The 13,960-nt window shown below is 44.2% G+C and overlaps 1 protein-coding gene across 2 annotated transcripts; it reads right to left on the reverse strand.

Annotated features, from left to right (window-relative positions):
- Nucleotides 1-7,874: 7,874 nt before the first annotated feature.
- On the reverse strand, nucleotides 7,875-9,995 carry LOC136502221 (protein NONRESPONDING TO OXYLIPINS 2, mitochondrial-like). 2 transcript variants are annotated; one of them, XM_066497681.1, is made up of 3 exons: nucleotides 9,837-9,995; nucleotides 9,591-9,715; nucleotides 7,875-8,176 (listed from the first exon to the last, which is right to left on the reverse strand). In XM_066497681.1, exons 1-3 carry the CDS (start codon nucleotides 9,956-9,958, stop codon nucleotides 8,157-8,159), a joined length of 267 nt encoding a protein of 88 aa, XP_066353778.1. In that variant the 5' UTR covers nucleotides 9,959-9,995; the 3' UTR covers nucleotides 7,875-8,156. The 2 variants fall into 2 exon arrangements, with proteins under 2 accessions (XP_066353778.1, XP_066353780.1); XM_066497683.1 differs by lacking the exon at nucleotides 7,875-8,176 and adding an exon at nucleotides 8,580-8,850.
- Between the last annotated feature and the right edge of the window lie 3,965 nt (nucleotides 9,996-13,960).

Consider the following 13,960-nt stretch of genomic DNA (forward strand, 5'->3'; position numbering starts at 1 on the left):
CATCTTGCTCTAAGCGATTAAGCTTAAAAACGTGAGCACAAGGCTCTGATACCAATTGAAAGGATCAAGATGCCCAAGAGGGGGGGTGAATTGGGCTAATTCTAAATTCTCTTGCAATAATCAAATCCTACGGATAGCCCAATTAACCCCTTGTGCCTAGAAAAGTGTTTATATCAAACTAATGCACAACAACCTCTCAACCTATGTTCCAAACTTACTCTAGCAAGCAATTCTATGGATGTAAAACAAGTATTGAATTGCTCAAAGTAAATACTCAAAGTAAGTGCTCAAAGTAAGTAGAGAGAGAAAGGAACGCGGCGATGTTTTGCCGAGGTATCGGAGAGTCGCCACTCCCCACTAGTCCTCGTTGGAGCACCCGCGCAAGGGTGTAGCTCCCCCTTGATCCGCGCAAGGATCAAGTGCTCTCTACGGGTTGATTCTTCGACACTCCGTCGCGGCGAATCACCCAAAGCTGCTCACAACTTGAGTTGGGTCACCCACAAGCTCCACCGGGTGAACACCAAACTCCCAATCACCACCAAGCCGTCTAGGTGATGGCGATCACCAAGAGTAACAAGCACGAACTCTCACTTGACCACGCGAAGCCTAATGAGAAGATGGATGCACACTTTGCTACTCTTGATTTGCTAGTGAGGCTACTCTCTTGGATTCTCAAATCACAAACACCTCACTAGGATCTTGCTCTTCTTGGCACTCACAAACGTGTTTCTCAGCTGTTGGAATGAGCAAAGGATACTCCACTCACGAGTGGAGCTTCTATTTATAAGCCAGCCTAAAAAACTAACCGTTATGAGCTTCTGCGGGATGACCGGACGCTCCGGTCGTGATGACCGGACGCTCCGGTCAGTTCAACCCGCGAACCAGCATTCAAGTGATGGCCGGACGCTGTCAGGGTCCGGTCAGTATCGACCGGACGCGTCCGGTCGCTCTTGGATGCTTACTGTAAACGACCGGACGCTGGATACTCAGGGTCCGGTCACACTGACCGGACGCGTCCGGTCACACTTTTCCAAATCTGGACCCTTACTAGAGTTGACCGGACGCTGGCCCTCAGTGTCCGGTCACATGACCTCCCAGCGTCCGGTCACACCAGACTTGATCTTCTCGGTCAAATGAACTGACCGGACCCTGCGGCCAGCGTCCGGTCGCACCGGAGCCAGCGTCCGGTCAGTATTTTGACCCTCCATTCACTTCCAACTTCCGAACATATGTGAATGAAGTTTGCTCCAAAGGATCTTAAGCATTCATAGGAGCTATCTAGAGCTAGTTTTAACAAGTGTGCACCACACCTAACTCACTAGACTCAACTAGGTCAAGCTACCCGTTCATACCCCCCTTCATAGTACGGCCAAAGGAAAAACAAAGTCCTAAACTACTCTAAGTGTCTCTCCAACTTCAATCGACACTTAGAACTAGTTATCCTCAACCTTGTCGTCCATCCTTTGAAAACCGAAACGATTTCCATCGTAGGGGCATGACAACCTCGATTGCCCAATCGATCTCCATTACCATGACCTAACTTACTTGTCTCTGCAAAACACACGTTAGTCATAGTAATCTTTGTATTGACATTAATCACCGAAATCCAACTAGGGGCCTAGATGCTTTCAGTTATTATATTAGCTTATCTATTACATTTGGAGTTTTTATATGTGAGATACACTATTATGCATTTGTGTGTGTGATACATTATGCATTCATGTTTACTACTATATTTATGTGATAGTGATATCTACGTGATTGTGATATATGACATGTGTGCTCTCTACTTTGAATTCTTTATATGTCATATCACTTGTGCTTTGCTCATTTGCCTTTGCTTCCACGTTTTACTCCGATGCAAATGAGCTTCATTACTTGTACTCATGCTTATTTCATATCTTTTGAGTACATCATGTTGGCTTGGGTCATATAAGCTTGCCTAACACCTTTGTTCTTATTGTCAAAAGCTTATATGAACTAAGCATATTAAAAACCTCATCTCTTTCACATACTCAAGGTAGTATTGTCATCAATCACCAAAAAGGGGAGATTGAAAGCATCTAGGCCCCTAGTTGGGTTTCGATGATTAATGACAATACATGATTACTGTGACTAATGTGTGTTTTGTAGAAACAATTAAGTTAGGTCACGGTAATGGAGATTGATTGGGCAATCAAGGTTGTCATGCCCTTACGATGGAAATCATTTCGATTTTTAAAGGATGGACGATAAGGTTAAGGATGGACTAGTTCTAAGTGTCGATTGGAGTTGGAGAGACACTTAGAGTAGTTTAGGACTTTGTTTTTCCTTTGGCTATACTATTAAGGGGGGTATAAATGGGTAGGTTGACCTAGGTGAGACTAGTGAGTTAGGTGTGGTGCACACTTGTTAAAATTAGCACTAGGTAGCTCCATAATAGCCCTTTGATCCTATGGAGCAAACTTCATTCACATATGATCGAGAGTTGGAAGTGAATGGAGGGTCAAATACTGACCGGATGCTGGCTCCGGTGTGACCGGACGCTAGCTCAGGGTTCGGTCAGTTCATTTGACCAAGGTGAAAGCGTCTGGAAGTGACCGGACGCTGAGGGCCAGCGTTCGGTCGACTCCAGTAAGGTCCCAGAGAGGGAGAATCCTGATCGGACGCGTTCGGTCAATGCTGACCGGACGCTGATCAGGTTCTGGCTACTGACCGGACACTGCTCAGTAAGTGACCGGACGTTGGGGGTCTAGAGTTCGGTCGACATCAGTAAGGTTCCAGTGAGGGGAAAATATGACCGGACGCTGACCAGCGTCTGGTCAACACTTAACCACTAGAGTTTAGGGTTACTGACCGGTGCATCCGGTCAACATGACCGGAGCGTTCGGTCACCCCACAGAGGCACATAACGGTTTGTTTTTCAGCCGGTGTTATAAATACAACCTCAGCTCGTGTGTGGGGGTACTTTTACTCATTCCAACAGCTGAGAAACACCTTAGAGAGTGCCAAGAAGAGCAAGGTCCTAGTGAGGTGATTGAGATTTGAGAATCCCAAAGAGAGCCCACATTAGTGAAGATCAAGAGTAGCAAAGTGTGCATCCACCTTCTCATTAGGCTTGTCGTGGTCAAGTGAGAGTTCATGCTTGTTACTCTTGGTGATCGCCATCACCTATATGGCTTGGTGGTGATTGGGAGTTTGGTGATCACTCGGCGGAGCTTGTGGGTGACCCAACTCAAGTTGTGAGCGGTTGTGGGTGATTCACCGCGACGAGGTGTCGAAGAATCAACCCGTAGAGAGCCCTTGATCCTTGCACGGATCAAGGGGGAGCTACACCCTTACGCAGGTGCTCCAACGAGGACTAGTGGGGAGTTGCAACTCTCCGATACCTCGGCAAAACATCGTCGCATTCCTCCTTCTCTATTTACTTTGAGCATTTACTTTGACCAATTCAATTCTTGTCTTTACATTCATAGAATTGCCATGCTAGAGTAGGATTGGAACTTAGGTTGCAAGTCTTTTGTGCGGTAGAACAGTTAGAAACACTTTCTAGGCATAAGGGGTTAATTGGGCTAATCATAGGATTTAATTATTGCTAAGAAATTTAGAATTAGCCCAATTCACTCCCCTCTTGGGCATCTTGATCCTTTCACGACACCTCCAAATTGGCTAAGCCTACTGGCCCTGTTGGCTCAGCCGACTCCCCTGTGACCAGCCCGGTCAATTTTCCTGAGAAGCTATCAAATCGGCCTGATATAACTTCTAGTGATGTTGGGGCCGATTTAGAAGATTAGAGGACTGCCTTGTTGAGATATCTACGTGGTCCAAGTGCCAAAATTGATAAAAGTGTTCAGCGAAGCATTTTCAAATATGTATTGCATAATGATAAGCTCTATCGAAGAACCACCGAAGATTTGCTGCTTAAGTGCTTGGGATCATATTAGGCAAGAGTGGCCATGGGAGAAGTCCATGAAGACATCTGTGGTACGCATCAATCGGCCCCGAAGATAAAGTGGTTATTGTGTAGAGCCGGTTTCTATTGGCCTACTATGATGGTCGATTGTTTTCGCTACTACAAAGGTTGCGAAGAGTGCCAGAAGTTTGGAAATATTCATCTTGTGCCTGCTGCTGTGCTTCATCCTATCATCAAACCATGGCCTTTTCATGGTTGGGGGTTAGACTTCATTGGCCAAATATATCCCCTATCTTCGAAGGGACACCGATTTGTGTTAGTTGCTATGGATTACTTTACTAAGTGGGCCAAGGGAGTTCCTTTGAAGAATATGACACACAAGGAAGTAATTGAGTTCATCACTGAGCATATTATTCATAGATTCAGCATCCCTCAAATATTAAATACAGATCAAGGGACATCGTTTGTGTCTAAAGAGGTGAGGGAATTTGCCAAATTATATAAGATCAAGTTGCTCAATTCATCTCCATACTATGCTCAAACCAATGGCCAAGTTGAGTCTAGTAATAAGACTTTGATCAAGCTCATCAAAAAGAAAATTGAGGAGAATCCAAGGAGATGGCATGAAGTTTTGTCTGAGGCTTTATGGGCACATCGCATTTCAAGGCATGGTGCTACAAAGGTTACTCCTTTTGAGTTAGTATATGGTCAAGAGGCCGTGTTGCCTGTCGAAGTGAATTTGGATGTATACAGGCTTGCTAAACAAAATGATTTATCAGTTGTTATGTATCATGATTTGATGATGGATAATATCGATGAGGTGACTGATGTGAGATTAAAAGTTCTCAAAGAAATAGAGAAAGATAAAGTTCGAGTTGCCAAAGCATACAACAAGAAAGTCAGAAGCAAATCCTTCCAAGTAGGAGAATTGGTGTGAAAAACCATACTACTAATTGGATCAAAGAGCAATCAGTTTGGCAAGTGGTCACCGAATTGGGAAGGTTCTTACAAAGTGGTCAAAGTTATATTCAGATATTCATATGTGCTAGAGACATTACAAGATGAACGTCTCACGAGAGCATTCAACGGAAGGTACTTGAAAAGGTACTTTCCAAGTGTTTGGCAAGAAGCCTAAGTGCTCACCAAACAATGGCCGATACATGTATCCCCCTTAGAAAAAATGGCCGATGTATACATCGCCATTAGCCACTGAGCAGCCGATGAGATGGGTATTGTCGCTGTTTGGTTTTAATTTATTTGATTAAGTGTTTTTAGGTTTATGCATCATTCACCTGAAAACAGGGAGGCCTATGTTGACAACTAAAAATGTCCATTTTGTGAAGTTGTCAAAATGGGAAACGGACTTCACCATTGCGTTCCTCTCGTCGAGACGGTAAAAAAAACATATATAGAGCGTCTAATTCGAAGTCCGGATAAAGAAGTTATGTCCTCGGAAAGATGCCTCGTTGTTGGGAGTTCCGACCCAAGTCAGGACTTCCGACGGGACTTCCGAAAAGCCTAAAGAAATCTGCTTGGGTGTCTGGGGTTATCCCTACGTCGGGAGTTCCGACAAAAGTCGGAAGTTCCGACTGTCGGGAGTTCCAACCCAAGTCGGGACTTCCGACGTACCTAATAGAAAATCCTGTTCGGATCTGGCCTTTTGGATTCCGATCCGAACTGTTCTAAACTCGTGGGAAACTTGGAAAATAAGGCTTGGAGAGGTTTCTTACTAGGATAAGACCACCTCCCTCTATATATATGAGAGGATCATGGCCGATTGAGTTCCCTTCTATCCAATCGACAAATAAATCAATCTATTACCTCTACCCCAACCATTTTACCCTATTCTCCAACCTCCATGTTGTTCATCCTTTGATCCGACGACCAAGGATGGCGCCCTAGGCTTGCTGGCCGACCTAGGGCAACCCGGCGACATCCTTGCCCTGACGGATCCCTCCTGGGCGAGAGCTTTGACGGTTTCTTTGCTAGTTTGCCTGAAAACTAGTCGGTTCTTCGTCACGTAAGCGCGTTGGTTATCCTTTGGTGGTTTGCTTGTAAACCTCTCCGTTCTTCACCACGAAAGAGTGACATCCTCGCTGCGTTCTTCGGTCCGTAGCGGTCCGAGCGTCCAAGGCCCTATTGGTGTTTGATTCGGATCACTTCCGACGTCAACAACTGTTCCATCCAAAGGATTTCTGCCTTCAGCTCTCCCACTTCAAATCTCTGTCTCGTAGAATTGTTTAAGCTTAGGGAAGTTTTGCAGTCGGAACTAGCACGGGCAAGTGGAGATAATGCAAATGCTTACAAGCTATCCAATGGTTTTATAGACCGCAACGAAGGCAAGGATGTTACATTTCCGGAATAACAGAACAAATGAAGGAACTGTATGCTGATTACATTGAATATGGTGCTGGAACCAATAGTGCAAGTTCAGATCTTGTCACAGTGACGGCCACCGGCAGCAGTGCTGATCCATTAGCAGAAGCATGGGCTGAGCATTGCAGTTTGCGGGATAGCAGAAGCCGCTCAACTGATGTTGACAGTTGACTGCAGGCTGAGATGGAACTTGATCGTTACCTGCAAGATTTCCTTGTCCCTCCAACAGATAGTTTTGACATTCTCAGATGGTGGAAGGAGAACAGCAAGAATTACCCGACGGTGGCTCTGATGGCGAGGGACGCTCTGGCCATGCCAACATGCAGCAAGCTTTCTTCGGACCAACTCGCCCATGTCAAGAGCATCCTTCGCGGTTATTCCAAGGCATCATTCAGTAGCCTATGGGGATATAAACCTTAGAAGACCAAGAAGAACAGGGTGGTGAAGAAGACATCATTCAGTAGCCTAGGCTCTCTCCCTCCCAATCGTTGGCATAGGGTCTGTTTGAGACAGCTCCACCAGCTTCAGATCCACCAAATTTAGATATAGATCTAATTTTTTTAGCCAAACACTTCTGGCTCCACCAGCTCCACTAGTGGATCTGCTCCACAAATTTGGTGGATCTGCATCTAGATTCACCAAATTGGTTAGATCCAACTTTGGTGGAGTTAGGAAACAAATTACCCACCACTGGTTAGGTAAAAGATAACGGTTTGCTCTCTTTTTCTTTCTGTTTCTCCGTCGCCGACTAGAGCCGCCATCCCCACTGCGACCAACCTCACCCTCGGCGAGCACCGCCGCCACCGCGGCCAACCTCGACCCGCCCCTACCGTGACCGGTCTCGCCCCCACTGCGCCGGCGAGCACCACCACCACCGCGGAAGGACCCGCCGCGAGCTCCCTGGCCGCGCTCTTCCTCGCGCTGCCAGCCGCATGCCGCTCTCGCGGGCTCCGTCACGAGCCCTTCCCGACGTGGGGCCGCGCCCGCCTCTCCTCCTACAGGCGTCGGGAGGAAGAAGACCCGTACCTTTTTTCTAGCAGTTTTTCATTTTACCCCCTTGACGCGTGGGACCCCGTGGAAGTGAGATAGAGACAGAGGTGGAGCTATACCAAACACCTCTAGCTCCAACAGCTCTACTAGTGGAGCTGCTCGAAGGTGGATCTGGATAAATCTCATATCCAGATTCACTTTCTAAGGAGGTAGAGCTATCCAAACAGGCCCGTAATGTCTGCTACTTTTGTATGGCGACTGGATTGTGCAGTGTATTACACTCCTGTCTGCCCGCTTTTTTTTAAAAAAAATTTCCTGATGTTTTAACCCCGAAAATCATGACGTTGCAGTGCAGAATGCAGCTAGATCTTTACATATCGCTCTTAGTTATATATGCTGGAATAGCAACACCGTTGAACATTAACTCTGCAGCTCTGCTCGTCTAAATCTAAATGGATCTTGTTGTTCCATGCGCGGTGCAAGTGAATGGCGACAAGCAGCTACACCACAGCCACAGTACACAGTGAATGGCAGTAGCACCCCAGCAGCTCCAACAGATTCATAATTGCTACCCAAGCATCAACACTAGCTATGTAACTGATTGTTCCTAGCCTGATAAAGCATTTCATTGTTGATTAAAATGGTAAATGTATAGGAGACATATGCCCAATAGTTTTTGTGTTACGCTCAAGATATTTAGAAGGCTTGTAATACGAACCAAGATCAAAACATTTCAATCTACAAGAACCCTGCGTAGAACCATCATCACACCAAAAACAATAACATGATTTTGAACTGCTGACAGCCAAGTTCTTTTAGAACTTCGGTGCATCAAATTAAAGGAGATGAATCGGAACTTGGTGGTGCTGTTTGAACTGGTCGTCTTCTTCAGCCTTCATTACCGAGGTAGAGCAAAATCTATTGTATTGTTTGCAAACAAGAGAAGAAAGCTCAATCAGAAAATGTGCAACATGAGGGGCCTTGGTCATAACCAGAAACTGGCAAAGGATACTTTAGTTTCAAATATCTGAAAATATAAGCACATTTGTAGGGATGAAGCACAAAAGGCAGTCATTGTTTGTTAAATGCCTCAACTTAAGAATACAGCCGGGCAGAACGTAATAAGCACATTGATAAGGTGGGCAGAAATACAGGAATTTAGATTCTACTAGACCTCATAAAAAACTCAACAGCAAATGACAATATCTGATCTAGTATACCCCTCCTTTGAAAATATTAAGGATAACACCAAATTCTCATGTGCATTAGTTCTTCAAAAATGCAGTTTATGTCACATTTATTTGACAATAGATTTGGTACCAATACCACAGTTAAGCACATCCCACGTATAAGAAATCAATGACATTGTGGTCAGATTGCAACAAAGATAACCAATACAGAATCACCAAAAATTTTAAGAATCTGAAACGCTCTGTTACTCCATCGAATGATGGAATCAGATTTAAACGCTGTCAGCTAATCTTTACAGAATAACACAAAGATATTGAAACATTAAATCATGATGCAGTAGCGCATGTGCCATTCTCTTTAGCAATTTGTCCCTAGCCATGGTCAGATGCGCTTGGTCAAACCTATCAGGTTGATAGCAAAACAGTAATTAGAATGATGTTGGTTTTTTGACAATTCAAGATAACAACTACTTGGTACATGATTGAAACAATATTGTTTTTCTACAGGAGTCCCTACATCAATTGTCCAACCTAAATAGTCTATATCAATGCAGGAATACACTAACCTAAAGTACAGTTGAATGGTGCAGCCTTAAGATTTTTCGAATGTGCACAGAATTTTAGGCGAAAAACATCTTACAAAGAGAAAAAGAATTAATACAGTAAGATAATTGATCTACGCATCACCATATATATATCATTCTTCAATTCCCTACTAGCAGATATACACAAGTTGCCGTTGTTTCTTTGAGTAAACTAGGTGTACAATCACACATAGATGAGCACAGGTTCTTCTAAACTTTAATTTATTACTAGCCAACAAGCAACATGATGATCTCCAAGGCTAACAAAGTAAATTAGATGGATTCACTAAATCCAGTGATTTCGTATACAACCCTCCGAGACCAGACTAATGTAATGCCTAGACTTTTACATCCCTAGATACATGGAATAAATTAAATCTACAAAATCCGTTCAGAAATGCAATACCCCATCTCATGAACATGTCAGTCAACAGATGCAACACATTTCAATGCTCACGCGAACAAAGTAGGACTACTTCAGAATTGGGAATCACAGAACCATCAACAGAAATATCACGAGAGAAAAGAGAGGAGGATGCTAAAAGTTCAGTTGTTCACCTTGGGAGAGGCAGCTCCAGCACGCGGAGTCGGCGGCGATGCAGGACCGCAGCCGCGCGGCGGCCACCGCGCTGTGCAGCGGCAAGAGCGACTCCAGACTCGCCAGCGCCGCCGCTACGAGGGGCCTGAGACAGGTAGGATGAACAAAAGCACACACATATTTTCAGGCTTCCAGAGTCACTTGGAGCGAAGACCCAGCTAAATGGCGAGAACAGACAGGGGATTCAGGGGGGCGTTGTGCGCGACCTGCGGATGCGTGGCGGTGCGACAGGAGTGTTCGCCGCCAGGAACGGCCTCGCCATCGGGGATCTCGACCGGAGCGCCGCTGACCTCGCGGCGGCGGCGGCGGAGCGGCACAAGGACGCCATGGTTTCTTGCGATGGAGGACGGTGACGGCCGAAAGGGGTTGAGGCTCTGCTTAGTTGGGAGGAAGTCTGGGCTGAGCCCAATTGGTCAGCGGCCCATATAACACTTTGGTCCAACTCTATAATAGGATCAAACCCGTGATGGCCCAAAATCCAGGAAGAGTTTTTTTTTTCTGCTTTGCTTTGCTTTCACAACTTTCAACATTTTTCAACATTGTGTACTCCTCCGTCCCTAAATAATTGTCGTTTTTGTTTTCCGTGCCATAAGTTTGACTAGATTTATGAAAAATGCGTGCAACATTTGTATCTCTAAATAAATTTATTATGAAAATAGATTCAACGATCTACTAATGATATTAATTATGTACTATAAATATTAATATTTTTCAATATAAAATTAGTTAAAGTTATTTCTCGAGAAGCGAGAATGATAGTTATTTAGGGACGGAGGGAGTAACTTCCTTCCGTGAGGTTCGAAAGTTTCACTTTAGATATAGTAATAACAAGCTAAATAAATAGTAGTACTAGTTGGAAAATTGCAAAGACAATCCTATAAGCTAGGGGCCTATGGAGATTTCCAAAGATAACCAATACATCTACTTTGCTGAGTTTTTGAATTCCCATCCCACCTAAACTATAGTAATCGTGTGATATGGCTCTCGTCTAGCCTCCCGCCATGACTCCAGATTCTCTATCATGGTCCCCGCAAAAAAAAAAAAAAGAAAGAAAGATTCTCTATCATGCATGGATGTGGTACCCTTTAATCTATAACTCTTATGCTCTTATAAAGCAAAACCCCCCATAGAACAAAAAGAAGCTACTCTCCAAGTATTGATCAATGGATTGCCAATTTAATTTATCAGGGTTAGCTGGGTGCCTTTTGTTGTTGGTGCTGCTGTTTTTCCTTAGTTTTTTTGTTCCTTAATCCTTTTCCTCTTCCCTCCCCTGCTTGTTGTATTGCTGTTCTGTTTCTTTTACTTTAATAATAATGCACTGTAGGGGTGGAAACCCCTCCATTTTTCCTAAAAAATATATTTTTTTGCAATTTCGTGAAGCCATGTCACACTAAGGGCCCCACTAAACCACTAAGATTATCCGTTGGGTCTCAGCACCATCCATGCATGGATATGTCCATCTCTTTGCATCTTGTGCCCTTTGGTTTTGGTTTAGTAATAACTAATAACCGATGAGCTATAATGCCATGGCATTCTTTGCAGACCAACAGTCTTCGTGAGAGGGAGTTCTGGCGTTCTGTTTCCATACCACCATCCATCGCTCTCCTCCTGTAGTATAAAATCAGTTTGTCTCGCCACTTTTTCCTTAGGCAACTTATGATACTACCAGAGTGTTGTTCAGCTTCCATGATGCTTTCTTATGATTCTCATTTCCATCCCCGATTAGTCTGTAACTATGGCCTTCAATTCAGTCGCGGATTGACTTGTCAGTTGTGCTCTTGCAGTCTTTGCTCACACAGGTCAAGTGCTCCTTCGCAACCAGTCAAGTGCTAACTGAACACTATGTGATGCCTTGCCGGCATTGACGCCATCACCAAGAAGTTTCTGCACATCCCAGTCATTGACACTGCCACACTGGTGAGGCATTCCTTCATCGCCGTGAAAGCTCACATGCGTCATCGAAACTGAAAAAGCATCCAGCATTGCTCAAGGGTTTCTGGGATTCTTTGAGTCGACGAGTACCTAAGGTGTCACAGTGTTTGACACGATTTGCCGCAATCAAGGTGCCCATACTTAGTAGCAGATGCAAGTACATGTATATTTAGTAATCAAGCAACATTATCTTTGACTTTCACCATACAGATTGTCTTAACTACTTTAACATTTGTTATACAAAAATAGTCTTCACTAGATAGTATCCGGTGAATAATTGGGAACAATTCAGAAGAAAATATTTTTATTTCCCCGTGTCATGAAAATATCATATCTGACTATTCGGTGTAGTTGACTTTTTCATATTTTTTGTGTAGATGAAATGTATCTGAACACTGGACATTTTTCAATTCCACAACTTTTTTCAGCATGGTTCCTACCTTCGTCTAACAGCCACTAAGTGTCATCATCTAATTCCCACATAATAAATGTGTGGGGGTGTTATTAAATTCTATTTCTTTTTTATTGGATTTTTTCAAGGCCTTGCTTAATTTTAAATTGATAAGATCGATGCAAGAACATGTAGGTCTAACACATACATGTAACATTTTATTTTTTAAGAAATTCCCGCAGCAACGCGCCAGCCATTCTTCTAGTTTACAGTATGGATCACTGCAATTTTAATTTTGAGGAAGAATTTGAACCATGATACAATAATAATCAACACCACATGTGGAACGGAGAGAAAAAAGGATGACTTGCATTATGGTCCACTAAAGTTTGTACATGTTACCTGGGAACCCATAATCCTTCCCCCAGCCCACTCCAATCTATTCACTCCAGCGATTTGTTTTTTCCTCCAAAAACAACGGTACAGATGTAGATATTTATACGTGTAGGGATGAAAACGGTTGAAAACGGTCGACAATCCCTCAACTGTTTTCTACTTCTACATTTAGTACGAAAACGAAAGCGAGAACGGTAAAACCGGACACGAAAACGAACGCGAGCTTACGGAATATCGAGAATTTCGAAAACGAGCCAAATCGAGTGAAATTATGTCGAACATGGTCGGTATATGAAAAATCAATACAGAATATCGGCCCGTAGGACCAAGTGCATAACAAATATACATTACTCGACATAAATTATGTAGGCACAGTTAAAAAGAGGAGAAGAGGAAAGGTTGGAAAAAATAAATGGTGCTACTACGGGCTATTTAGAACCATACTTATAAAAATATAAATAGGACACTGAACTAAAGAAATAGACTAACCCATTCCTAAAACTTTCAAAGTAGATCACTCAAGATATGAATGCATGAGTTGAATGCAAAGATCACAAACGTGTCCGACAGCTCTAACGTGAACACCAATTCACATGGTGGCTAAACATTACGTTCACATACTGACTCATAATCATGTGAAAACTGATTAAGCTATTCTCTACGATCTCAACATCTAAACGTAGTTCAACATCAATGCTATAGCGGCCCACTGCACCCCAACGAGCAGCGGCAGCAGCAAGCGAGCCAGCAAACAGATGGGAGCAAAGGAGCCGATGGTCTATATAATAAGATTTAGGCACACTCGTAGCCACTGCATAGCGCTCCATGTGTTGCCTGCCTCGATTGAGCTGGACTGTGTCTAAATTGTGATTCCTATTGGGCAAAAATCAGGATATTCCGTATTCCAGAAACGGAATATTTCAAATAAAAAAGCAGAAAGATAGAAAACGACCGGAAATCACTTAAACCGTTTTCAAATTTGGCTAACCATATTTCGTACCGATTTCGAATTTGTCCGAAAATACGAATTCGAGCGAGTTAAATGTAGAAAATGATGCGGGATAGCACGAAATGTATTCCGGCCGTTTTCATCCCTATATATGGGTGTGTTTGGTTTTCTGGCCTGTTTCTAGCCTGGCTAGCTTTTAAGCCCGGACAACTTTAGCCTGCTCCGACCAAGCCAAATCTCTAGTTGTTTGGTTGTCTATACTATCTAAGCCTGGCTAGCAAATTATGTGTTTAGTTGTCTAGTTTGCTTTATATAGAATCATCTCTTCTTCGAATTGGCAAGTTTACCCCCTTTGAGGGATTTTGTCGAAGAGGTGGTGGGTGCGCGGGAGGAGGAACTATCCAACACCTCGGCGAGCACCCAGGAGGTGACGTCCCTACGCTTTGCTTTCGCCGTCCTATCCAGGCTCCGGCAGTGACGCGCCCAGGAAGGAGAAGAGTTCGCGCCGTCCCCACGCATGCCCGCCGCCATGCCAGCAAACCCAGCCTCCTCCTCCTCCGGCGCTGCCGCTCTTCCTGCCGGCCACGCTGTCCGGCCTCGTGCCACGCATGCCCACTGCCGCGGGGGGACCCTGTCGCGCGAGTTCACGAAGTCGCGAGGGT

The sequence above is a fragment of the Miscanthus floridulus genome, chromosome 13 (genome assembly GCF_019320115.1).
Source record: "Miscanthus floridulus cultivar M001 chromosome 13, ASM1932011v1, whole genome shotgun sequence".
NCBI lineage: Eukaryota > Viridiplantae > Streptophyta > Magnoliopsida > Poales > Poaceae > Miscanthus > Miscanthus floridulus.